The following is a 27,602-nucleotide window of genomic DNA, read 5'->3' as shown; positions in this document are numbered from 1 at the left end:
TGTGACCCTCGGGCCAAAAGTTTGCCCATCCCTGGTCTACATAGACTATCTGATGGTTCAGTGGTTAGGGCACTCTTCGGAGATGTAAGCGATCCCTGTTCCAATCCATTCTCCCCTCTGGCAGAGGTGGAACTAACCTAGGGCTCAAACATCCTAGGTGAATGCTCTAACCACTGGGCTAAAAGTTACAAGCTCCTTTGTGTGGACCGAGCCAGGCATATAACCCATTTGGGGATCACTAAACAGAGATAGACACCTGCCTCTGACAGAGGGATGGGATTTAGCACAATCCCCTCCCATCAGTAGCTCCCTACTTATTGCATTGAAAGGCACCTCTCTCCCCTCATTCATTGTATAGGGAGCCTAAGTGCCTGATTCAGGCTTAGTGGATTGCAATGGTGTTCCTGTGAGTTTATAGATGCCATGATGCTCATCACTGCCATACCCAAGTCCCTTTGTGGATCAAGGCTTCTATGATCCAAATAAAGTATTTGTGTAACAATTTGAATATAGGAACTAAATGCTTTTGGAGGGGGTAGTTAAGACAAGTTTAGATTTCTTTGTGACAAGTTTTGCCTTTGGTCTGGAAGGCAATTTTAAAAAGTCTTTTGTAGTGACAATTATATAATTAATCTGATACTGCTTATTAAAGGTCTCCCTTCCTCCCAAGACAGCAAGAAAATATGTAGCTGAATTTAGCAGGAGCACCTGATTATCAAGCTTGTTTTGTATCTGAATCATATAATTTTTTTTCTAGGGTGGTACACTTCTTTAGAAATGACAGGCCAAATTGTTAGAGGGACTTTTAAAACCATACATATATGCCTACCTTTCTGGAGCAGTTACAATCAAACATGTAATTTCTAGAAAAATTCATCCTCTCAAGAATCTTAGTAGCTGTGTTTCCAGGAGCAAATTTGTAAAGCTACAGGTGGGAAGCTCCTGAAATGTAATTTAACCAAACACAGATACAACTGTTTAAGCATAAAGTTGGAACACTCCTCTCACCTGCGGGGAGCCAGACTTTTACAGACAGCGTTTAGAACAGCTTTTAGGTTTGGGTCTTTGTTTCACGTGGCTTGTTTTAAAAAGTATACAGAGACCTTAAAAAAAACAACCAAAAAAAAACCAACCCAGCAAACTTTCCACAAGACTAAGGTGCAGTCAAAATTTCCATCAACACTTCCTCACTCACGTTTTGGAATTCCCTGCCCCCACCCCCACGACCATCAATAAGCACTTTTCTCCTAGGACACGTGCCAAAATCAGACCTATCGATTTTCCTTTTAGAGAATTAAATGAGCCATTTTATCTCTGCAAAGCTACAAAAGATCCATTAACTACCATTCTTCCTTACTTCCAATTGCATTTTATGCTATTTAATCTGCAGTACTAGTTAAAAAGATAGGTATGTACATTTTAATAAACGTCTAAAGTTAAATTATCTGTAGTGACTGGTTAATAATCATTCCTGGTGTGCTAGCAATATTCAGTTGTCACTGGCATGGTTATATAACAAGTGTATTCTTCTCTGCCACAACACCACATTTTCAAAACATTTGCTTATTATTCCAAGATTTGCCCCAAGGGTAAAACAAGACAAAACACATGCATGCTGAGGCTAGGTGAACTTGTGAGCGAGAGTGTGTGTGTGTGTGTAGGATGTTGGTATAATTTTCACAATAAGGACTTAAAGCAATACTCTAGATGCCAAGTCTTGTTTCACACAAGAACCCACACGTTCTAAAAATTACTGAAGGCAGTCCAGCAAAAGCCTCTACTCAGCACCAACTGTCAAGAGGTTAAGAAATAGCATCTCACATATTCAGTTCCCATCTTGGACAGTGTGTACATGAATCTTAACCAGTTTGTATTGCAAGAGGAAATGATATGCCCATAATGCATTTTGCATGTACACACCACAAATGCACAATTTAAAAGGAAGTATTGCAATATACAAGTTAGTGACAATTTGCCTGTGGGAACCCAAAGGCCAAGTCCAGCCTTCCTTAATGTTTGTGAAATCCTCTGCTGTCAGTGGGGCTGCACAGCAGTGATTCATGGCAGAATTTAGGGTCAGATGTTAAAATACTCAGATAACACAGTTGGTTCATCTCTTGCAAATCAATTATTGCTTTTAGTCCAATCCAAAATATGTTGTGGAGATTTCACTTTGTTCTAACAACATTTAAATTATTTCAAATCAGTCAAGGGGAGTTAAATGTTTATATGCAAAGAGATCACAAGTCAGCCGCTCCTTATGGCATTTCCATTTCAAATCTTTTGTGTTCAGTGGTTTAAACTGAAAGACACGATCAGAATTATTTTCAGAGATATCTGGCATGTAAGCTCTCAGGATAAGAGCAAACACAAAAACAAAAACCCCAAACCAACCCAAAAACAAGTATTATTGTAGAATAACTTTTTGTATTTAATATACTACAGAAATGAGGCTTTTGTATAGTGGACTTGAAATTTTAGTTAATCTCTGATTTAAAAGGGAGAAGTGCTGGGGGGCAGAGAGCTCTTTGTATCAAACACAGTCAAATGTCTTAATAGACAGATAACACAGACCGATGCAGATTTTTTAAAAAAACACGTTCCATTTTATTATGTTTAGAACATTTTAAAAAAGGCCAAAAGGGTTTTATTTTGTTTTTAAAGAGAACACACTATCAGAAATACTACTATTCAGTAAAAACATACTAGAGTTTACATAAAGCAAATGCATCATGTGCTCTCTTTAGCTGGAAAAAGTCATGAAATGTCCAGTGTCTGCCTTAATTTTATCAAAAGTTAAGGAGCATTTTATTTGGAAGGGGTGGTTTTTTGGGGTAGGGGACAATAGAATTTTCAGTTTTTGAAACTGCTAGAGATTTTGAAAGCTCATGTCAAGGGAGGTGTCTATTTGTTACTGTTTGTTCTGTGTTTACAGCAGAGTCAGCATGGGAGGGCAAGAAATATGATGTGTAAATATTCCCTTGCTTTATATTTTGCCACACCTTTGGATAAAATCGTTTGTACTGAACAAAGGGATCAAAGAGCATAGATAAACAAAGACTGATGCAAATACGAATCCCACATTACATAAAACAGCCCTGAGGCATACCATAACCACAGTAATAGCACTGGGAGCAGATCGAGCTTCTGATCATTTGGAAATGTGCACGACACTTCAGAGCATGCAAGAACCACCTGCCTCTTCTCTCTTGTGAAACAGTTACTGTACAAAAGAGAGCAGAGACCACACAGAAGAATTAGGACCAAGTCCTGCAGCCCTTATTGAGACAGTTCTTCATAGATTTAAAGGCAAGTTTTCAGTGAGCAAAGGCTGAAGGATTTGGCACTTACTGGAGGCGGCTATAAAAGCAAAGCAAAGCGGCAATACGTGCCATGACGCTGTACGTTTATCCCTTCTAACACTTCATACTCTTTTCCGGGCATAAGGGTAACATGACAATTACATGAAAGACAAAGCCATTATTTTAGCCAGAGGAATTTAAGTTAGTTAGATAGAGAGAAACAAAGCAAAACCAAAACAAACCGTGGAGGGGCTTATGCAATAAGAGGTCTGATCTTGCTATTATGGCCTGGAACCAGTGGAGTTTCTTGGTTGGCACCAATGCAAACTGCACTAAAGCATCTAAAAATTTTAATCCCAACCAGTGTTTATTGTATAGCAGTGAGTACAAATTCTGCAAACAAGTTTCCCCAACAGCCAATTCAATGCAACTTCATTAGCATCCAGGATTGAGATACATATTTAGTACTCCCTTATGATAACGAAGATGATGGATTTGGAGGAAAACACCCGAGGCTATGGCAGAGAACTGGAATGGTTTGGTGACCCTCACAAAAGGTCAAACCCAAGCTGTACTTGACCCAATCTTCAGCTGAATGGGAGGGGATACCACAGCAGTCATTGAAGGAATTCCAAGTTAGGACAGAGTAGGTACCTGATATTTCTTAAGGAAAAAATCATTAACTTGAAGGGCGGGTGCGGGGGAGAGAGAAAACCCAGCCCAGGAAGGATACTATCTTTATATATATATCAGAGCAATGGTTAAAGACACAAATATCGTCTTTTCCTTTGTAGGTTACTATTAAGACATTCTTCACTCCCCCAAAGGCCCCTTTAGGTTGGCCATGCTGGTATTGATACATTATGTTAATCAAGTAGTTAATGCCCCCTATCCTTTGGTAACAAATCATATGGACAAGGAAGATTCAAATAAAGAAAAAAAAAGCACACAGCACATTTTAAACTCAAAACAATACTTTAAGAAGAGACATGGAATAAACCAATATTTATTCTTTCTTCTCACTATCGTCAGGGGCAGGGTCTGCTGGAGGCTCCTCAACTGTTGCGCTATTGCTCTCTGAACCAGTGTTACTATCACTAGTCCCTTCCTCTGCAGTACTGTCAACCCCTTCCTGGCCACTCTCCTTATCTTCTGGTGTGGACGTTCCTTCTTCACCGTTCTGCTGGTTCTCTGTAGTTTCTTCTGGGTGAGCCTCCTCTGGAAGAAGACATTTCTCAGTGTCATTTACACCACTACAGTTGGCAATGCAAATACATTTTAGGAGCTAGAAAGCTACAGGGGAGAAAGAAATGTCAGCAATATCTTTGATACTATTTGATATCAATAATTTACCTTGTTTAGAAATTTTAGTAGTTACTGCTCTGGAAAAATCTCATAAAACATGCATGAATGTACAAGGTACCATCCATACTACTACTTAGAAGTAACCTGCAGCCTCTAATCCTAAGAAGAACACTAGCCACAAAGAAAAAAAGAAAATTGAGCACCAGAACTCCAACTTCTCTACCACACTCACCTACCCCAACTGTTACGACAATAAGCTGTGGTTCAAAATGATGCAGTCATGCTTACAATATCTGATTCTTCCACTAGTGCCACCACTTTTGGTTTGGCAAGGAAATTTGACAGTGGGGGAGGTAAGCAAAGGTTAAAGCAGTCAGGTACAGCCAGGGAAGTGCAGCTTTCCCACGTCTGCTAAACCCAGAGGCAGAGCTCCCTCTCCTCCTTCACTGGTGCAGTGAAAACATCCTGTTTTGTTTCAATCTACATGAATGACTAAAAGATAAGGTGAGATTTAGGGAAGGTTTGGAAATCAAACCTTTTCTGCTGGGTGCACCACACATCCTGCACAATATACTGTTTTTGCTGCTATTCTTTTTTCCCTTTTCAAAACTGAGGTTATTTAAAGGTGAAAAAACCCTAAATGTTAGTTATGGCCTTTCCTGCTTGTTCTATTGATGTAAGAATTCTGAAGCCAGGCTCCACATGCAGTTACCTGTCTCCATGGGAGCGCTCTCTTCTTCCTTCTTCTCCTCTGTCTTGTTAACTGCTTGCTCTTCCTCAGATGCTGCATTTGTCTGACTGCATTCAGCATGCTCAGCTGCTTCTTTTTCCCTTTCCTCCTGCCTCTTGCGGGCCTGTTCCTCAGCCTGAGCAATTTCAGCTGCTATTTTTTCCATGTCCACCTCCACCTTCAAACTGCATAACTAGCAATCAGAAGAGAAAAGTCCTTTTATTAATGCAGTACTTTGTCTCTTAGTTTAGCATTTTGGTGTCAGGCAAAGCAGGTATCTTGTGCATTAAAAATGCATTTTGGAACATAACAGAGGAAATCCTCATTCCGAGTTTAGTAGTTCTGCATGGGACAATGTTTGCACCTTGGTTTGCTAAATTTAAGAATGTAAAATGGAGAGCTCCAGCAGCTATAGAAGATCAGTTCTCTCACAGAGATCTGGGATAAGACTATGCAGCAAAAAATGGAAAAACAATGTAGGCCTTGATTCTCAGCTCTATTCAAGGAATACACAGTGCATTTGAGAAGCGTGCACACAAGGGTGGCTTTAAACCATCTTTGTCATCTCTTGACCTTGGGAGCACAGTGCTGGTCTCCTTGGCTTCAATTAGATCAGTCTGAAAGCTGTCTGAAAGCTGCTTTTAATTATGTTGGCTGCTAATAACCCCACTGGGCCATTGCAGAAGCCTGGAATTAATGAGGGACATGGAAGCCCTCTGCCCAAGACTCGCTGCATTCTATAGCTCTGGGGCACAGAAAATATTCTAGAACATGAACCCTCTATATTCAGAAGAGCGAGACAGAAGCTGGGCAGAGGACTCTTGCTAAATAATGTGCAACAAATAGTGTCCTAGAAGGAGAGAGAACATTTTAAAGCTGTACCCTCTTCAGTTCATTGTTAAAGGATTCTGTGCTTTCCAAGAACTTCCTCTTCTTTTCCTGGTGGCGCTCTTCTATTTGCAGGAGCTCAGCTTCCAGTTTTCGCTAAAAGTGAAAGTAACTGAGTCATGAAACTTAATACTCAAATATACCAAATGCTGAATAAAATGCTTTGATGCATACAGACAACGTAGATCAACTTTTTTTATATCCATCTCACCCTTATGGTGAAATCTGACTTTCCTGATTCGATGCTCAATAGCTCAAATGAGGGAACCCCCCATCCCCAAGTCGTAGTAATAAGAAACCATAAAGAAACGGGATGAATTCTATTGTGCCCTAAGGAGTTCAAGGCCCTTTACAAACACAGAAGATGATAGGTGCTTGACCTGAAGAGCTTGCAATCTTCAGACATGCAATCTGTGTCTTTCTGTACACCGACTGTGCCTAGCGCATTACTAGTACAATACAAATGGGGATTAAAATAGGAGAAGGAAATCGGATGCAACCCATTTTCCACTTTCTTTTACAATTTAAAAAGAAATCTTCACTCTTTCTTGTCTCTGCCTAACCTGCCCAAGTGCTATGTATATACATACACGTGAAAATCATAACTGCACCAATACCTTTAAATCAAAAGCTTTTCTTTACATGTTGAAGGGTTATATAAGTGCAGAGGACTGTGACATGATGTATAATTAAGAGGTTAATCTACACCTCTTAATCACTGCATTGTATCCTTTAGTAGATACAATGTCACAATATTGCATGATGCATGGCAATCACAGAAGTTTGGACTTATCCCTTGCTCCTCCCAAAAAGCCAGGGAGAGGTTAGTTATCTGGGGCATGAAGAGTACTCTGACACTGCAACAAGTACATTCATGTAGATGATCCAAATTATTTTAAACTTGGAGTACAGCCCAGAACCATTATATTTAATAAGTTTTAGGTAATTAATATTTACCGGATGAGAAGTACTTGTGGCACCTTAGAGACTAACAAATTTATCTGGGCATAAACTTTTGTGGGCTAAAATCACTTCATCAGATGCATGCAGTGTATTTTCCATTGCATGCATCCGATGAAGTGGATTTTAACCCACAAAAGCTTATGCCCAAATACATTTGTTAGTCTCTAAGGTACTCCTCTTTCTTTTTGCTGATACAGACTAACACGGCTACCACTCTGAAATATCTACCTGATGAACCATTAAAGACTGAACTTGACGTTTGAGAACTTGCATTCTAGCTGTAGTGACAACGGAACGGACATCTGGTACCACACTTTCACTCAGTATCTCACTAATCAGACGGTGGTTCCTCTGGAAGCGGGCTGTAGCTGTGTGCTTCATAGAAAATCCATCATCATAATCTGAAACAAAAATTTAACAAGTTAGACAAGTCAAGTGGCAAGTCTCATTAAAATGTATCCTTAAAACACACTGCAGTCTTCAATTCAGCCAGGAACAAAACCGCTGCCATGACACCATGAATAAGTTTATGTACAAAGATTCCAGAATTACAGAGCAGTAAAATAATCAAACTCAATTTTGAAACGCAGTATTTTATGTGCTGTGAAACAGCAGAGCATGGGAGCTATGATTTTAGCCAGATCTCACACACAGCTACAAACTGATCTATTCTCTTTAAACAGCAATCAGTGCCTATGCCAACACATTACTTTTCATGTGTCAAGAACAAGAGAGAAAAACACACTGATTACTCAAACTCTGATAATGAAACTTCACAATTTATGGTGCTCACTACAATGAATTCCTCATTAAAACACAGACGAGAGTTCAACGAAAGTAAATTTTGTGCCTCAAACTTAAAGGGACTAGTTTTCAGAAGTGCTGAGCACCTGCAGCACCAACTGAAGTAAACAGAAATGGCAGATGCTCAGCTACTCACGTCCTAATGTAAAAAAGCCACACTAACAAAACCTACTCTAAGTTTGTTCACAGAAGACAAGCAATTAATTAGCAAAAATCACTTGGTGGGAAAAAAATTGAGATAAACATGCAGTAGAAGAAAATTAGAGGTTAACAAATGTCATGTGCTAGTCTCCTACAAGCTTCTTGAGGGAGGAGCAGAAAATACCAGAGAAAGGTTTGGTCTCAAGCCTATGACCAACTGCCTTTCTTTGATACGTTTGTAGAAGATGAACTACCCTAAAAGATATTTGATAGACCAAAGAAATTTTTTCCTTAATTAAAAAGGAGCTTTAGCTCTGTGGCAAAATAGGAGTTTAGGCAGATATTATTCTGAGGATTATATTTAACTATTTGTGAAACTGTTATATTAACCAAATATTACTGAATGTACTATTCACTTTAAAAAGCAGAACAACCAGAAAAAAAAAATAATCTCCAAGATTTATTAAGATGGTTCTCTCTTATTTTAGGACTTCTCTACAGGACTGTTCAGTTCAGGCCAAACAACTGGGTCAATCTACCCTGCACCAGCCTGCCACAGTCTGCTTTCCGTTTGGAAACAGCTGATGCGCATTATCAATTCATTAATGCACTTTGATCTATTCCTGCTTCAAAATGACCCTGCCACAGCAGGATCATCAAGAACAGTTAGACTGCAGCAAGCTAGTTGAGCTACATTCCCACTCCAGCTTGCCACATGATGACATGCCCTTAATGTTTTCAATAGTCCCATCACTGTAATTTCGAAAAGGTTCCTAAATTTTAAAGGATGAGGATAGAAAATGAAAGCATAGGAGGACTATTATTGTCATCACTGAAAAACCTTTCCCCATCTCCTTTAAATGTCTAAGTTCTGTTTTTATTTACATAACTTTCCCAGTTATGGGATACACGTTGAGATTGTTGCTCCACTCTTTACAAAACTGGAGGGGAAAAACGAAAATAAAATTCTGTTGTGCCAGAAAGTATTACTGAGAAGGCTGATTTGATTGAAACTTGTCAGACTGAATATTGCTTTTCTGGAAGAAGAAAAAAAACCAGTTTCACATTTGGAATGTATAAAGTATTAGATTAACTTGAAAATAAAAATAAAGTTGAAAATAGTAGTAACAAATCCCAGGCACATTCATGTGCTTTACACAGTTTATACTGCACACAGCGGAAAGTGCTATTTACCATGGGAATTATTTCATGCTGTGCTTGCTTGGGGGGTGAGAGGGGAGAGGAGGAGGTGTAATTGTCTGTCTGCATTTTTCATCCTCAGGTTTCAACAGATAATTCAGTCAGCCTTTTAATATTTTAAAAACTGAAATTGACAATATCTTTGCCTGACTTTTCTCAGTGGGTGTGATATGGATGCCAATGTGGTATTTCCTTTCAATTAAAGAAAATGTTTTGACAATTTCTTCATTAAGTTGCACTTTGTGTTGACAAGTTATCTTATAACTGACAGAAGCCTTTTTAAATTCAGCTGCTGAGGTGTGTTCAATCACCATAAGGAAGAAGTCAAAAGACAACAATTAAGTAGAGTCTGCCAGAACTACCTGCTGCACTTATTATTAGAGTACAACATTCCATCCAAGCAGGACTGAAGGACCCCTATGAAGTACAAAGTACTGCATGACTACAAATAGGTCTATGGATCTTGTCACTGAGATCACAGAAAACGTGCATTTGAATAAAGTCAGTGAAATCTTAGAGATTGCTGTAGAAATACATATGATTAGGCCCGCAAATCAAGTGTTGCCACCTGTTCTGTGACCTCATATGCTAGGTTGCAAAGCCAATCAAATTTGACCCATCAGCTCCTCCATTTCCATTTACAGAGGGGTAAATGGGACAAAGCCCGAGTGGCACTGCAACCCCGTGCACAAGGTTACAATGATCAGAATGGGACAGGAGCTGCAGCATTAGCTTGCTCCCATTCTTGTGTATGGTACTGTAGTGAACACTACATTTGTTAATCTCTGCTGTGAAATTTAGAATGGAAATTTTTAGCACAGTTGTAGCCTAAACCACCAACCACCATCAACTCGTCAAGTCTGAAACAGATATTCTGAAAATATTTTTAGCACCATTAGAGGTTTACAAGAACTTTTTAAGAGTGGCCTGGCTGCTGGTGGTCAATTCAGTCTTAAGCGTAAGAAGAACAGTTGTGTCACCTTAACATGTAGTTTGAGGTAAGATGATTCTGAAAGTTAGCACTAAAGTTATACATTTCACGTTTTCTTTGTTATATGGTGTGCAAGTGTTTCCCATTATAGTCCAGGAGTAAGTCAGTGAAATATTAATTGTTTTCAATACCAAGGGAATACATAAAACAGCTGTCTGAAACTTACTGTAGATTCTAAGATAAAAATATACCTCACCAAAAGTGTATACCAATCTCCTTTCTGCTTACCATCTGGGTCTTCTGCTGGCTGGATGCTCATATAGGGTTCACCTTTCTCCATGCGTGATTGCCTTTGTCGGCTTTCTTCTTCTAACGCAGCCTCAGCCCGACTCTTTGCGTTGATGTAGGCAAGGTAAGCTGGTGAGTTATGGTAGGCCTTCATGGATTCATTGTACTCTATCTGAAATTTGACGGATACTGTTTTATTGAAATAAAAACTATCTATTGTACCCTGGCAGCCCTGTTCTGCTTATTGACATCGGCCAAATATCCAAAAGGACAATTTGGCATAGACAATTTGCCTCCCTTTCTCCGCACTTCTCTTTTAGGTACACACACTCAGAGACTAAGGCCAAAAGGGACCATTGTAATCATCTAGTTGTTCTCCTGCACATCACAGGACACGGAACCTCCCCCGTACACTCCTGCAATAGACTCATAGCCTCTGGCTGAGGTACTGAAGTCCCCAGATCTTGATTCAAAGACTTCAAATTAGAGAGAATGCATCATTTAATCTAATTTAAATCAGCAAGCAACCCATGCCCCATGCTGCAGAGGAAGGCAAAAAGTCCCAGAGTCTCTGACAATCTGACCTAGAGGAAAATTCATTCCCAAATACAGTGATCACTTAGACTCTCAGTATGTGGGCAAGAACCACCAGCCAAATTCCTGAGAAAGAATTCTCTGTAGAGGAAAGAATTACACAAACCTCTTTCATACTGCTCTTGATTTAGGGTGCACTGCTAATTTGAGTGGTGGTGGGACACCAACACACAAGAGTCAAGAACAATTTAATTCTGGGAAGTCTAATGCTATCCTCACTGCAATGATTAAAGATTAAATCTTGCAAGCAATTCTTTATTTTGTCTATAACTACTGTAGAGTCATTCCAGGTTTCCAATTCTATCACTTCCGACTACTTTACACATCCAGAAATCCTGAGAGTTAACCTTGATCCTGATGTCCTCTCCTCCCTCACCCCAACACCTCATATCTCAGAGTCTGCCTATCATCTCCTCCAGGACAGGCCAGAACCATTTTTTATTTTTGTCAATTCCATCATCATGTATTGAATTCATCATGTATTGAAATTTCCACTTTCCATTCTTTTATTGTGTTCTTCAGTCCCTCCCTACAAGTGGCTAGGGGTGACCCAGCCAGTCTATTTTCTCACTTCAGGTAGCAGAATTGTATCACTCTACCTGCCTGCATTGATCTACTGACCATTTCAACCACTTCCTTAAATCCCACTTTTACACCTTGCTTTAAAAACTCAAAATAAACATTTTCACAGAACCACAGAAATGTAGGGCTGGAAGGGAAGTCATTAAGTCCAGCCCCCTGCACTGAGGCAGGATCAAGTAAATCTAGGTTACCCCTGACAGGTGTTTGTTCTTAATCTCCAACGATGGGGATTCCACAATTTTCCTTGCAAACTTATTCCAGAGCTTACAGTTTGGCTAGATATCAAGAAAAAAACTTTCTAAGACTCTCTTGCTGCAGATTAAGCCCATTACTACTTGTCCTACATTCAGTGGACATGGGAGAACAACTGATCACAGTCCTCTAACTACCCTTAATATATTTGAAAACTTATAAGCCTCTCCCCTCCCCAGTCATCTGTTCTCAAGACTAAACATGTCCAGCCCATTTAACTTCTCAGATCAGGTTTTCCTTTTGTTGCTCTTCTTTGGACTCTCTCCTATTTGTGCACATCTTTCCTAAAGAGCGGTGTCTAGAATTCAACACAGTACTCCAGCTGAGGCCACACCAGTCCCAAGTAGTGTGGGACAATCGCCTCCCAGGTTTTACATACAACACTCCTCTCCATACACCCCAGAATGATATCCTTTTTTGCAATTGCATCACATTGTTGACTCGTATGCAATTTGTGAACCACTATAATCCCTACATAATATTCTGCAGTACTACCGCCTAGCTATTTATTCCCATTTTGTAGTTGTGCATTTGATTTTTCTTTCCTATGTGTAGTACTTTGCACTTATCTTGGTCGAATTCAGTTCTCCAATTTGTCAAAGTTGTTTTGAATTCTTTTCCTGTCCTCCCAGGACAGGAACTTGCAACCCTTCCCAGCTGGGTGACATCTGAAAATACTTAAGTATACTTTCCACTCTACTCCATTATTCAAGTCATTAATGAAAATACTGAATAGTTCCGGACCCAGGACTGACCCGCTATAGATACACCCTCCCAGTCTGACAGCAAATCATTGATAACTACTTTTTTGAGTACAGTCTTTCACTTGATTTGAGATGCTCTGTATTAAAGGTCAGTTACACTGTATGATACTGCTGTATGGACGCGAAGGTGCCTTTAACTTTTACGAAATTAGTCTTTTTATTGAGTTAAAAAGTAGGAATCCTTGATTTTGCTTCAAATGGCAAAACCCTAATTTAAAATAATTTTTCTCTTTGTTAAAAATAGTAAGTGGTATTTTGGATGAAAACAGTTCTAAGTATTTATTTGACCAGGTTACCTATGACCTCAGATGCTGCAATTTTAACACAACACAAGAGATGTCAAACAACCAGCTTGTAATTGTCCTACATAGCTTTGGATATCTATTACTGAAGCAGCCTTGCAGAACTCTTTAAAACTATCAACATGGACAGAAAATTATTGCTCTTTGCCATGATGATCAATAATGAAAAACGAGTGATATTTTACTTGCTCTTCAAAAACAACCAAAAAAACATTCTAGCAGAGTAAAATTTTGCAAGGCTGTACCATCGAAATTAATTCTTACACACATATTCATAACTGACCAGCTGAAGCTACAGAGAATCAGTTTTGAAAGATGATTTTGGTGCGGAAAAAATCAAGTACACTCAGTTAAAATTCCTATTAAATATAAACATTTCATTTTGAGTAGGGTCTAAAAACTGAAGTCCCTGTTGACACACGATGATGATCAAGAGGCTTATCAGTATACACAGGACTTAGTAAACGACACACACAAGCCACCATATAGGAAAGATGAAATTTGATTCTCAGAGTAGTTTCTAGAATAAAAACATCCAACACTACAGGATGGAGGACATATTGTGGGGAACAATCCTAGAAAGGACTAGCTGACCTAAGAAGTTATTTTCTATTTATATGTACTATGAAATGTTACAAGGCCCTAATTCAGCAAGGCACTTAAGCATATGCTTAACTTTGAGCATGAGAACCCTCTATTAACTTCAATGAGACTACTCATGTGCTTAAAGTTGGGCACATGCTTAACTCTCTTGCTGCACTGGGGAATAAGCTTAACTCTTCTATGACAGTGGTGCCAGGGGCATAAGGTGAGAGAATCAGCATTAACAACAAAAGATTTCATCCTTTTACCTTTTCTGCTTCATATTCATTCAAGTACTCTTGTTTCTCCTCATCAGTGAGATCTCGCCACATCCCTCCAATGATCTTGCCAATTTCCCATAACTTCAAGTCAGGGTTGGATGCCTTCACTTGATCCCAGACCTTAACAGAAACAGCTGGAGCTTTACTACTGATATGTAAACACTTCCAAATTAAATGTTTTATGGTATCATCTTAGTATTCTTTCAGAAAAGAACACTATAAAACAAAGCTATATTAAGAAAGTCTGGCTACTTCCAGTGATTACTTTTTTGGGCAGGAAGACAGTAGTACAGTCATCTACTGAAACTGGCAACAGCCTGATTTATTGACACCAGCTTCAGTTGTGAATCTTGCCCTGAAACCTGTGAATTCTAGTCTAAAATGCACATCACTGTATCTCTGGGAAAAAATTCAACGTATTACCATGCAAACACGTCAAGCAGCATTTATGTTCAGATACATGACAATGTGCATTGAACTTTTAAGATCAGAACTTGGACCTTCGTGTATTCAACAAGTTTTCAGTCACATTGATCAATTTCAATTCCAACAGGCTCCGATTCCATCAAAAAACAGTTTCAAACTTTATATAAAAAAGAAAGCTGTGTTATTACTTGCCATGTGTGATTAGAAATACCATTTGACTTGATATGAGGGATGGGAGGGCTGTTGGCTTAATTCAGGCTGCTGGTAAAGACACTTTACCAGAAACAGGAAGGCATGTATATTTCCTTCTGGCTCACCCACTCCTTGAAACTGGATCATACACCCTTCCCATGCAGAATCAGATTCCAGACTCTTCACAATACTTAATTTCCTATTGCCTCTCAAACAGTTCACAGAATAAATGAAGTAGTGCTACAAGTTAGGTAGGTGAACACACATTCCTCCCATTGCTACTCTTCAAGTCTAGCTACAGCATTGCACCTTGCCACAATGAGCACTTTCTATACAGAGGAAGTGCTAACAATATGTGGATCCTTGACAGCAGGGGCAATGGTAGTTCATAACCATTACAAAAAAAAAAATCTTAATTTCCCTTCCCCAACCCTGTAGATAAAATATGTAACACAGGAAAATTGAAGGTGCTGACCTTTTGTCTGAGGGATAATTTTTGTTTTCCTAGAAGGTGGCTACCATATGGTTAGACCATTGTTGCCATTATTCTGATGGGGAAAGCAACTGCGTTTTAAAATTCCCTTTATGAATAAGTAAGCTCTGCAGGTTGTGAGAATTCAATAGAGTTTAGAAGTTGGAACTAAAATAACTAATCAACATTTGGCATAAACTTAACCTTTAATGCTACTTATTCAACCTAGATCCAAAACACTGTGTACCCACCTTCCTGCTGTACCTCATGTAGGGCATCAGAGGCTTGTCTGGTGGCTTTGGGGGTTTGGGAATTGTAATACCAGAGGAAGCCTATAAAAAACAAAAACAAAACAGATAAATCCATTTCTTAAGATGAAAACTAGGCAATTTCAATACAAAGTAGTCTGGGAATATAAATACTCTTGTATATTAAATACATGTACAGGTACTATAACTGGCCCTCATAACAGTTTGCAAAATTCCCCCTCCCCCAGCCCCAAATGTATTTGTCCAAGTATTAATTTGAAAAAGGTTACTCAATAAAAGTCCAAAAGGGGACAGTTTTCTTAAAACAAAAAGAGAGTCTAAATATTTGCTTCTGCTCACCGGTCCCAATAGTTTGTTTTCCTCAATTTTGATGAGAATCACTGTTATGGTACCTGCTCTGACAACTAAAGAAATTACTACTGGGAAAAGGATAAGGAGAAAGTGTGAAAGAGCAGGAAATTATCTAGACATTCTTTCATTCAATCCGTCTTAGAAATACACTTCTTCCATGAAATCTTACAGTGGGAACTTGGGAGTCAATCCAAATATTAAAAAAATCCCTATGAGACTGATCTCTCAACCTGTGCATCATTTGTGTCCGAATTGCATTGTTCTTGTCCAAATTAGATTGTGAGCTCCTTGAGAGACCTTGTCTTCCTTTAGGTTTGTACAATGCCAAGCACGTTGCCTGCACTTAAAAAAAAAAAAAAAAAAAGACACTAAACAGTAAGTGTTATTGATTGAAAGCTGCAGCATCCACTTATTCTTCTGTTCTCTTCCATCTACACACCATCTCAGTTAAAAATAGTGCATTTATAACAGGACAAGGTTTGTTCCTCCTGGAATAGTGTACTGACATCATATAGTTTGTAACAGCTGTAGATTCTAAAGGCCCCAATCCTGCAAACACCCGTGAGCAGGTCCATGGGATTATTTTCATGTCTAAAATTAATCAGACTCAAATAAGTATTAGCAAGATTGGGGACTGCGGTTCGACACTTGAAAATGGCCAAGAAGGTTAACGTTCGGTGTTTTTGCTTTTAGTATTTTTAATTTGGATATTTTTACGTTTTACTACATTTATGAAGTTCTATGAAACAATGCATACATACTTGCATAGAGTTATAATGTACATGAGGTGTATGCATTACCAAATGTATACATATACACACACAGATGGATTTGAAAAACATTAACTGAAACTGTTTAATGCTTTTAAATTAACAGGAATTTAAAGATACCATACACATTGATATATGCATGGCAGAGAAAGCTGTATATGCTTATGACATACAGAAACAATGAAAATTCTGACAAATCTAACCTATTCATGTATTCAGTAACATAAATGTAAGTTCAGACATTACATTCAATCAAACGCCAGCTCATACCTTCACTACAGAGCAGGGGGTCTTTTCTTTAGGCACCTTATTAAACAAGCTGAATTTACGGGAGTTTTAAAAGGTATACTGCATTAAACAGCAACATCTATGGATTAACTGACAAATTCTTATTTGTATTATACTCTGAAGAGGCTAGAGTTGTGTAGATAAATTTTATACCTTCAGAAAGAAATTACATAAAAATAAAAATGATCATTTTTATATTAATAATTTAAAAGAATACTGTATGTGTACAGTTTTTACATTAAATATTAGGTGAAAAAAGTGTGCATTTAGAAGTTTTATTTTCTTTCTTGCCTGTATGTGAATCGTGTTCTGCATCTTCACTCAAGCTCAGAGGTACCCCATATCAGTACATTTCCTCCCACTTTATGCCAAGTATTCCTTAAAGGGTCTACAAAGCATCCACATTTCATCCAGCCATGGAGGACAGAGAGCAGGCTCCCTCATATTTTATCGACACCACTCACTTGGTTGGAGAAGTCACTGTTGAATCTGGAGACCTGATACTAACCATACAAAGTAAGACTGGGATGGAAAATAGAAACATGGGTTCCTTACATGGCACAACAGTGCGATGTATTCACCAGTTACAATTTCTAGTTTGGATCTTGCCTTTCATTTCATGCCTACAATCTCAATAAAATTTATAATTCCCTCCCTCCAAGAGGAAAATATAATCCACACTCATACTTAAGGTTCTTTCCTTAAACATGCAGTGATCACTGAGGCTTCAAGCCATGGAATTCCAAAAAGAAAGACTTTCCACATCTCAGATGGGAATAATAGATCCCTCTCGATCTATTACACAGAAGATTATTTTCCAGTACAAGGCTTTACAATGAAAGGGGGGAGGTAGGAGAGGGGAGAAGATGGGGGAAAAAAAAAAATCAGAGTTAAATTTTCTCTCTTTATAAAAGTGGCAACAGCCAAGATTCAGAAGAACCTAACTCTAAAGCCATTTCTGGTCAATTCCTGTTGTTTGCCGGATGATGTAATAGTTGATTCTCCTACCGTGACCCGGCTGTTGGTGCCCGGGTTCCCTCCCAGCCTGTAGTTGTTGTAGGCCAGATGGCTGTATGGATTGTATCCCACAAACCCTGGTGTGCTGGGCATTTGCTGATGGAAACAAATGAGACAAAAACACGAATGAGAAATGAGTTCAAACGAGGAAAACACAGAAATGAAAATGATCTGCAATATGGCATGCAAAAACAACTAGAATTTAAACAAGCAAATGAGGTGTAGCAGTTGGTTTCCTCTCAACATGTGAAGTATTCCAATAGAAACCTGTTCAGGAAACAGGATTTTCAGCTGATGGCTATTAACGTCTGCAAACTTTGCATAAGTGGCCAAACAATTCAGGAAGAATCTAGTATCCAACGAAACAAAAGAATTTAACATACAAAGCAATACAGTGCATATGATTATGTGGAAATTACCAATACCATCATTCATTATATGCACCAATGGAAGCAGAGGCTATTGATCAAAAAACCCCGAAGATACTGATCGTGGTAGGACAGTGGTTCTCAAAGTACAATCTGTGGACCAACAGTGGCGTATGAAGACTTTCCTGCAAATTAAAGGTTTTAGGAACTATGCACCAGGGCGTGCCAGGGGATTTGATGAGAAGGCTGGAAGAGGTGGTGATCCATAGAGGTATCTTTCCCTTATGAAGTAATCTGCAGAATTAAAGAACTGGAGAACCACTGCATTGGAATATACATGTTAGATACATTTTTTGTAGTTATTTCATCACATCACTATTTAAAATTGCTTCTAAAACAATTACATACTTTAATTAACATGTCCATATCTATTCCAGAAATTAAATTCAGTGGGTCAGTTTGTGTACGTCTCTAATATTGTAGGTCACTAAATTTGGTTTCTTGGGGAGTCATCCTACTTGTTAAACCTTCAATCATTACTGTCTCATTCTCTGTATTTCTCTCTTCCAATTAATTTCTGTCTTGCCCCGTCTCCATGTTCCCTAGTTTTTGTTTAGTTTTTTCGTTAGCCAAAACCCCAGCTGTCTAACAGTGAGCTAGTCTCACCCTCAACCATACTGGTGCTACCACCACTATAATTCTTCCCTTTCAAACCTTTGTATCTTACCCTACTCTGTTCCTTGATGGTTTTAAACCTCATTCATGCAGTGTCTAGCCACATTCTTCAGCAGAGTTGTGGCCTTAAATTACAACACATGCTGGAATAATGATTTCATGGGTCTCAAAGTATACTTTGCCAGTGGTACGTATTAGAGACTACTGCAATAAACACAGTTAAAATGGAGTTTAGTGTTTATAAGACCCAAGACAGAGGCTACATATCAAAGGGAAGAGTCTTATAATCTGAAGTGCACATTCACTTTATAAACGCTTCAGTGCAAGAACAGATTGACACATAGCAGTCAATTTGACACAGAAAACACAGTAGTAAAGTTACACCTTACTTGCCAATCTTTAAACATTAATGTGTTTTACTGTTAAGCCTCAAACACAAACAAAACAGTCACTTATTCAAATTTGTCACATGTAACTAATGTATGTAAATTCACTTTTCAATAAGCAGCCACTTCACTACAAGATCAGCAGTATTTGAAATACAATAGAATTTGTTTAAGAATATTATATTAGATCTCTCCTCCAAAATAACTGGACAGTATAATGTACAGACACTAAATCTTTGTGGTTGCAAAACAGACAAATCCAATATTACAAAAAGAGAAGCATCACTGAAATGTTTATTTCATGCACACGGTCTCAAGTAAGGTGGATTACTGCCATTTTCAGTACTAAGCACAATAAGATTTGTTAGTGGAGGAAAAAGGCAAGAGATCTGTGTCTGTTTTATCATCTGCGTTCATAGAGTGTAGATTAGATTCTCAAGTACTGTACATGAAGTACAGTGAGTAGTACAGATAGATGATGTACATAAGATAGGCAACACACATTGCTAACTGCACATCTGAGCTCACTCTTTAAAAGACTTGTGCTGCTTACTTGACTAAAGAAAGTAGCACAACTAAAAATGAACATGAATAAACAAATACTGTATTCATGGAGAGCCCCACTGAAATCAATGGTGTTCCACACATATGCAGGGATCTGCATGCTCAGATCTGATTGAGGATCAGGGCCTGTCACATCAATCTGAATATTAATATAAAACCAAGGAAGGTATTTGTAGAGCAAAAGAAAAATTAAATAAAACTTTGTACTCAAACTGTTACCCAAACTGGCATACTAATGCAAAAATAGTCTGTCGTCATCGTCATCCCCCCCGCAAATTTATATGGGAAATTTACAAATTTCTTTGACATCAAATATATATTTCCTGCTCCCCAACCTCTTTAAATGTGGCCTTTGGTTTAATAATAAAAAAAATTACATATTTCCTATTTCGTAGTCACCGTCTACAGGACTGGGGGAAAAAGTAGATCCTAGGTGCATTAATATAATTAAAAACTCTGTCGACATTTTCTTTTGCAAGCCATTTCACTTGTGCCTGTTTACTCTTCTATAAAATGCAGATAATACTTCCCCCCAACACAAAGCATTATGATGTTTAAATTTGTAGAGTGTTCCAGTCATTGGATGCAAGTTGTTATAGAAGTATAAACATATTTTCAGATGCTTTCCCGGCCACATGATGTCAAGAAAGATTGGATATTATATAATAAAATTTTCCAGGTAAGTCCTCAACAGATTGGTTCCTTTGCAAACAGAGACACTTACCTTACACTATGTAGGAAACTTTATTCACACAATGCTCACATTACAAAATGCATGGATTTCAATACATTTGAGTAGTAAGATTTTCATCATGAGAGTTCCATTATTCTGACCCAATATAAATGGAAGTTTGCATAATTCTACATAACTGTGTTTCGAATTAAGTATGCTACTTAGCTCTTAGTTTACTGTTATATCGAATTGGAATATTTACAATGGGTACATGGATATCAGGCCCAAAGCCTAGAAACATTCACCCCTGTATTTAACTTTACTCATGCAGGTAGTCCCATTGGCTTCAATGTAAAGTTAAACACAAATTTAAGTGTTTGAAGGATCTGGCCCTAAGTATTGAGTGAGTCTTATCCCAGTTTCCCCACACCTTTTTAAAATTCTGAGGTCAATTTAATTTAAATACCGAATGTCATTTCAACAGTTCAGTGCAAATAGTTTTATATTCATAATATTTTAATACTGATAGCTGTGACTACCAAGTTATTGCCTTAAAAGCCAGACTACTAGATTTGTGTTAATGAGAAATTCATTATACTTACGGTTGTGGGAGCAGGGGTGGGAGGTGGAGCATAGGATGGCCTTTCTGTTTAAAAGACAAAAGCAAATACATAACTTCCTGACAACTCAGATATATTATGCATACAGTATCCAAAAGTGTACTAGGCACACAACAATAATTTGGTAAGAAACTTATGATAACAAGACAGATCCCTGTCCCAAAGAGTTTACAATCTACATTGATGAAATAAAAAAAGAGGATGAAAGAAGAAGGGATGCGTTTTAAAAAAAGGTGACGCTAGTGTCAGATTACTAACTTTTTATTTAGATGTACTGGGGTGGGGAGAATTGTAGGAAGAGAATTCGAAAAAAACTGTGCTAGCCACCAGGGAAATTAAAGCACACTAGATTTTCTTCTGAGGCAAGAAAATGGATTTGAAATGTAGAGTGTGACATGTAACAGTATGTTTTAAGATGAAACAATTGTAGGCTAAATTTTACATTCAATTGTGCAGCTAACCCCTTCCCCGAGTGGTTTCATTCATGGCTTTCAGTAGCATCTAGTCGGCATTAAATAAAAGCATAGAGAGGGAGCAAATCTTTTCCTACTTCATTTAGAAGTTGCACAAGAGTAACTGAGTGCAGAATTTATGTAAAATTGTAAGCAATTAGAGCTAAATTCTGCACTCAGTTACTCTTGTGCAACTTCTAAATGAAGTAGGAAAAGATTTGCTCCCTCTCTATGCTTTTATTGTCCCTTGGTGTGGAAGGTCCTGCCCATTGGAGGGGAAAACTGTGGGGACAAATGGTAAGGGAGTATGAATCCCCAAGCCTAACTCTATTGGTGATCAATGCATTCCACTGAGGTAGGCATGATGGGATGGGTCTTCTGCCACTATGGAGGACGTACCCAGATGGCAGAGACTATTCCAGCCTTAAGACTGGAGAAATGGCTACAGAGCAATTCTGCAGCTTGTCAGGTAGTATGCTTGTGTGTTTCTTTTATCTTTTGGGCACAAATAATTCCTCAGTGCACAGCCCTCGCTCTGAGCTGTGGCAGTATCTAGTACCAACTGATGGGTAGTTCACTTACAATTACTGTATAAGATAACATTCCTCTTAAAATGAGCCTGGTCCAGTAGCCTTTTCTCATGTGACAGCAATAGGATTATTCATATAAGTAAAGGTTAATGAAACAGACCCGTACTTGTTAAATTAAAAACAAAACAAAAAAACTTACTTGACATTTTGGTAGATAAATTTTCAGCCTGCTAACATTATATCTCAAATTCTGAAAGACAAAAAAGAGAACACAACGTTAGACTGTTAAATAGAACAATTTTTGTTTTCATTAAAACTAAGAGCATTATAACCAGAGCATCTGCTTTTCAGCGTTTATTAATTTCATTTGGCTGTGTGTGGTTATTTTTTAGCAATTTTGGGGTTTCGGCAGGGTGGCACTGGGGAAGGAGGGTTTGTTTACATGGTGCGGATGGCGTGTGCGGGGGGGAGGGGGTGTTTCCACAGGGCTGGGCAGTGCTGGGGTGGGATGTGTGTTTCGGGGGGGGGGCAGGGGAGGGCTGAGCGGCGCTGTGGGGGTGTTTCGGGAGGGCTGGGCTGCACTGGGTGTGTGTGTTGCCAAGGGGTTTTGGCCCTCAGCTGTTTTCTTTGGAGTAATATGGCCCTCGCCACTTTACGAGTTGTGCAGGCCCTATATAGAACATGGCATTTGGACTGATCCACCCTGTCTTCCTTTCCTGCCTTCTGGAAATCAAAGCTTTAGAGCTGCCCCGAACATGGCATTACAGCTCTGACAATCTTGGATAATAGCCATTGATGGAATTATCCTCCATGAATTTACCTAGTCATTTTTTTCTAAGCCAGTTATATGCTGGCCATCACAACATACCCTGGGAATCATTTCCACAGGTCAATTGTGCACTGTGTGAAAAAGTATTTCCTCCTGTTTGTATTAAAGCTGTTGTTTATTGGTTAAAACCTAATTTAAGGAGCCCTAATTATAACCATGTATTGCAGGTAAAGTCACAAATTTGTCAGCTTTGCAGTGAAAGAAAATAAAGAACTTTCCAGAAACTAGGTCTACATTTTCTTGCAGTGACTGACAAACTTTCTGTGAACTAGTTTGACCCTTAAGGATGAACTACTAGGATGAAATAAACAGCTCTGAAACTGAAATCCAAAGTTCGTCTGATCTTCCTTGTAAAGATTTTACTTGTGCATCGCTTTTAATAAAAATTACAGTACTATATATTGGATTTCAATCACTTGTCTTATATGGCTGGCTTCAAAGACTGGATATGAATGCAGGAGTGTGCACATATGGTATCCTAAATAACATCATAAAATATAAACAAGTTCATAGTAATACATTGTCACACAGCTAAACTGCCCCTCAGAGTAACAGAAAAAGCAAATGTTCCTATTACAGCTACTAATGTCATAGTCAGTGAAAGCTGGGCATGTGCAACCTGTTGCAGGAGTGAACCCACATATGTAAAATGCTCTGTAAAATAACAGCAATATCCCGCTAGCCTCTCATATAAATTAAATCCTTTGAAGACTTAAGAGAGCAAGATTTGGGCCTAGTCCTGTAAACACTCAGCATCTGACATTAATAATGTTTATCACATCAAATACTAAAACTGCTATACACATGCTTCAATTTTGAACTTGTGATTATTCCACACATAATGGACTACTTATGCACAAATTTCCATGTATGTTTGAGTATTTTTATGCCCAAGGCCTACAGATGGACTGCACTGTTGACAACACTAGACAACCCTTTCTAAAGAAGTTGTCATTCCCACAGAATCCTGTGGCACCTTATAGACTAACAGACGTTTTGGAGCATGAGCTTTCGTGGGTGAATACCCACTTCCTCAGATGCATGTAATGGAAATATCCAGGGGCAGGTATATATATGTGTGCTAGCAAGCAAGCTAGAGATAACGAGGTCAGTTCAATCAGGGAGGATGAGGCCTTGTTCTAGCAGTTGAGGTGTGAAAACCAAGAGAGGAGAAACTGCTTCTGTAATTGGCAAGCCATTCACAGTCTTTGTTCAATCCTGAGCTGATGGTGTCAAATTTGCAGATGAACTGAAGCTCAGCAGTTTCTCTTTGAAGTCTGGTCCTGAAGTTTTTTTTGCTGCAGGATGGCCACCTTAAGGTCTGCTATAGTGTGGCCAGGGAGGTTGAAGTGCTCTCCTACAGGTTTTTGTATATTGCCATTCCTAATGTCTGATTTGTGTCCATTTATCCTTTTCCGTAGAGACTGTCCAGTTTGGCCGATGTACATAGCAGAGGGGCATTGCTGGCATATGATGGCGTATATTACATTGGTGGATGTGCAGGTGAATGAACCGGTGATGGTGTGGCTGATCTGGTTAGGTCCTGTGATGGTGTCGCTGGTGTAGATATGTGGGCAGAGTTGGCATCGAGGTTTGTTGCATGGATTGGTTCCTGAGCTAGAGTTATTATGGTGGGTGTGCAGTTACTGGTGAGAATATGTTTCAGGTTGGCAGGTTGTCTGTGGGCAAGGATTGGCCTGCCACCCAAGGCCTGTGAAAGTGTGGGATCATTGTCCAGGATGGGTTGTAGATCCTTGTAGATCCTTGGTGTTCAAATTTGCAGATGAACTGAAGCTCAGTAGTTTCTCTTTGAAGTCTGGTCCTGAAGTTTTTTTGCTGCAGGATGGCCACCTTAAGGTCTGCTATAGTGTGGCCAGGGAGGTTGAAGTGCTCTCCTACAGGTTTTTGTATATTGCCATTCCTAATGTCTGATTTGTGTCCATTTATCCTTTTCCGTAGAGACTGTCCAGTTTGGCCGATGTACATAGCAGAGGGGCATTGCTGGCATATGATGGCGTATATTACATTGGTGGATGTGCAGGTGAATGAACCAGTGATGGTGTGGCTGATCTGGTTAGGTCCTGTGATGGTGTCGCTGGTGTAGATATGTGGGCAGAGTTGGCATCGACTTCATCAAGGATCTACAACCCATCCTGGACAATGATCCCACACTTTCACAGGCCTTGGGTGGCAGGCCAATCCTTGCCCACAGACAACCTGCCAACCTGAAACATATTCTCACCAGTAACTGCACACCACACCATAATAACTCTAGCTCAGGAACCAATCCATGCAACAAACCTCGATGCCAACTCTGCCCACATATCTACACCAGCGACACCATCACAGGACCTAACCAGATCAGCCACACCATCACTGGTTCATTCACCTGCACATCCACCAATGTAATATACGCCATCATATGCCAGCAATGCCCCTCTGCTATGTACATCGGCCAAACTGGACAGTCTCTACGGAAAAGGATAAATGGACACAAATCAGACATTAGGAATGGCAATATACAAAAACCTGTAGGAGAGCACTTCAACCTCCCTGGCCACACTATAGCAGACCTTAAGGTGGCCATCCTGCAGCAAAAAAACTTCAGGACCAGACTTCAAAGAGAAACTGCTGAGCTTCAGTTCATCTGCAAATTTGACACCATCAGCTCAGGATTGAACAAAGACTGTGAATGGCTTGCCAATTACAGAAGCAGTTTCTCCTCTCTTGGTTTTCACACCTCAACTGCTAGAACAGGGCCTCATCCTCCCTGATTGAACTGACCTCGTTATCTCTAGCTTGCTTGCTAGCACACATATATATACCTGCCCCTGGATATTTCCATTACATGCATCTGAGGAAGTGGGTATTCACCCACGAAAGCTCATGCTCCAAAACGTCTGTTAGTCTATAAGGTGCCACAGGATTCTTTGCTGCTTTTACAGATCCAGACTAACACGGCTACCCTCTGATACTCGTCATTCCCACACAAAGTCCAATGAAAAGAATGCTTACACAGATCAATTTTAAATGGAGACCCTGCTCCAGAGCAACAGAAAGATCTCATTACTCATGCAATTTGGGGAAGACTGGGAGGGAATGTGCTAAATATACAAATATATTTAATATGCAAATTTCACTCCACCTCCCCCCCCCTTTTTTTTTTTAAGAGGCAGCAGATGCTAAGCACTCAAGTGATAAAAACACAAGCATGTCACTTCTAAACACAGGGTTCAGACCTTGATAGTTTTACTCCAATCAGGAACATGGTACCTTAGAAAATAAGACCCACTTCAAAAAACGCCTAACTACAGCAAGAGAACTTGCTTAGAGGAGGCTAGTACTTGCCGTCTCTTCTACCACTTTTTGGGATGCATTATGGTGATGGGGCAAGAAATGTTTTGGACTGCCTTTCCTCCCTCCCCCATGGAGATGTGTGTAGGGGATAGCTCTCCCCTCCCCAACGAAAGGGTGTGTGCAGGGGGGTAACCTTCCCCCTCCCCCATGGGTTGTGTGTCTGTGTGAGAGATTACCCCCCCATGGAGGAGTATTTCTGTGGGGGGATGGGGGTACCTCCCCCCTGGAGGTGTATGTCTGGGGGGTACCTCCCCCCTCCCCCGTGGAGGTGTATGTCTAGGGGGGGAAATGGGGGGAGCTCCCCCCTGGAGGTGTATGTCTGGGGGGGGAAATGGGGGGAGCTCCCCGCTGGAGGTGTATGTCTGGGGGTACCTCCCCCTTCTCCCCTGGAGGTGTATGTCTGGGGGGGGAAAGGGGGGCAGCTCCCCCCTGGAGGTGTATGTCTGGGGGGTACCTCCCCCCTCCCCCATGGAGGTGTATGTCTGGGGGGGAAATGGGGGGCAGCTCCCCCTGGAGGTGTATGTCTGGGGGGTACCTCCCCCTCCCCCATGGAGGTGTATGTCTGTGGGGGGATGGGGGTACCTCCCCCCTGGAGGTGTATGTCTGGGGGGTACCTCCCCCCTCCCCCCTGGAGGTGTATGTCTGGGGGGGAAAAGGGGGACAGCTCCCCCCTGGAGGTGTATGTCTGGGGGGGAAAAGGGGGGCAGCTCCCCCCTGGAGGTGTATGTCTGGGGGGTACCTCCCCCCTCCCCCATGGAGGTGTATGTCTGGGGGGGAAATGGGGGGCAGCTCCCCCTGGAGGTGTATGTCTGGGGGGTACCTCCCCCCTCCCCCATGGAGGTGTATGTCGGGGGGGGAAATGGGGGGCAGCTCCCCCTGGAGGTGTATGTCTGGGGGGTACCTCCCCCCTCCCCCATGGAGGTGTATGTCGGGGGGGGAATGGGGGGCAGCTCCGCCCTCCCCCATGGAGGGGTGTGGGGGGATCGTCTCCGTCTCTCTCCCTCAGCCCTTCCCCATCCCCCTTCGTAACCTCAGGCTGCCCCCGAGGCCGCGTAGGCTCCGGGATTCCCGGGGCCGACGCCCGAGCCGTGCTGCAGGCCCCACCCACTCACACGCCCGCCCTGCCTCCCGCCGCCCCTCAGAGCCTCACCCGCTCCAGCACCGGCCTCGGCCCCTTTGTCCCAACCAACACCGAGCTCCTGGGTGTCCGGGCAGCAGCGACTCGCGGGAAGCCGCCTACCCTTCCGCCTCAGCACATTCCACACGGCGTCCCAGCGCCCCCGCGCTTCTGTTCCCTGCCCAGGTTTATCCCGAGCCAGACACCTTCGTACATCACCCGGGATTTTTATCGTCTACAATAAGGGCGGAGGAAAGACGGTCATTCTGTGGCGAATCTGAAGAGCCCAGCGGGTAAAGAAAGCCAAGAGGGGAACGCCGGAACGCATGCCACGTGA

The 27,602-nt window shown here is 40.5% G+C and overlaps 1 protein-coding gene across 4 annotated transcripts; it reads right to left on the bottom strand.

The window, feature by feature from the left end:
• On the bottom strand, window positions 1-27,602 carry SMARCE1 (SWI/SNF related, matrix associated, actin dependent regulator of chromatin, subfamily e, member 1). 4 transcript variants are annotated; one of them, XM_030541205.1, is made up of 12 exons: window positions 27,299-27,602; window positions 22,162-22,212; window positions 20,963-21,006; window positions 17,623-17,790; window positions 15,251-15,331; window positions 13,898-14,029; window positions 10,553-10,724; window positions 7,417-7,589; window positions 6,220-6,321; window positions 5,320-5,530; window positions 4,326-4,520; window positions 1-3,223 (listed from the first exon to the last, which is right to left on the bottom strand). In XM_030541205.1, exons 2-12 carry the CDS (start codon window positions 22,166-22,168, stop codon window positions 3,084-3,086), a joined length of 1,425 nt encoding a protein of 474 aa, XP_030397065.1. In that variant the 5' UTR covers window positions 22,169-22,212; window positions 27,299-27,602; the 3' UTR covers window positions 1-3,083. The 4 variants fall into 4 exon arrangements, with proteins under 4 accessions (XP_030397065.1, XP_030397066.1, XP_030397067.1 ...); XM_030541206.1 differs by having other exon boundaries at window positions 17,686-17,790; window positions 27,299-27,601; XM_030541207.1 differs by lacking the exon at window positions 1-3,223 and having other exon boundaries at window positions 3,675-4,520; window positions 27,299-27,601.

This window comes from Gopherus evgoodei, chromosome 23 (assembly GCF_007399415.2).
Source record: "Gopherus evgoodei ecotype Sinaloan lineage chromosome 23, rGopEvg1_v1.p, whole genome shotgun sequence".
NCBI lineage: Eukaryota > Metazoa > Chordata > Testudines > Testudinidae > Gopherus > Gopherus evgoodei.
Note: the sequence above shows the minus strand (reverse complement) of the source record. Positions and strands in the feature narration are given on the sequence as shown.

Bases quoted from the DNA above. Each gene is read 5' to 3' on its own strand.
- SMARCE1 (XM_030541205.1), bottom strand. The intron at 15,332-17,622 runs GTTAGGTTCTTC...TGTTTTTTATAG, and splicing joins TGACCAGAAATGGCTTTAGA to GCTTCCTCTGGTATTACAAT. The intron at 6,322-7,416 runs GTAGATATTTCA...TTTCACTTTTAG, and splicing joins AGTCTTTAATGGTTCATCAG to CGAAAACTGGAAGCTGAGCT.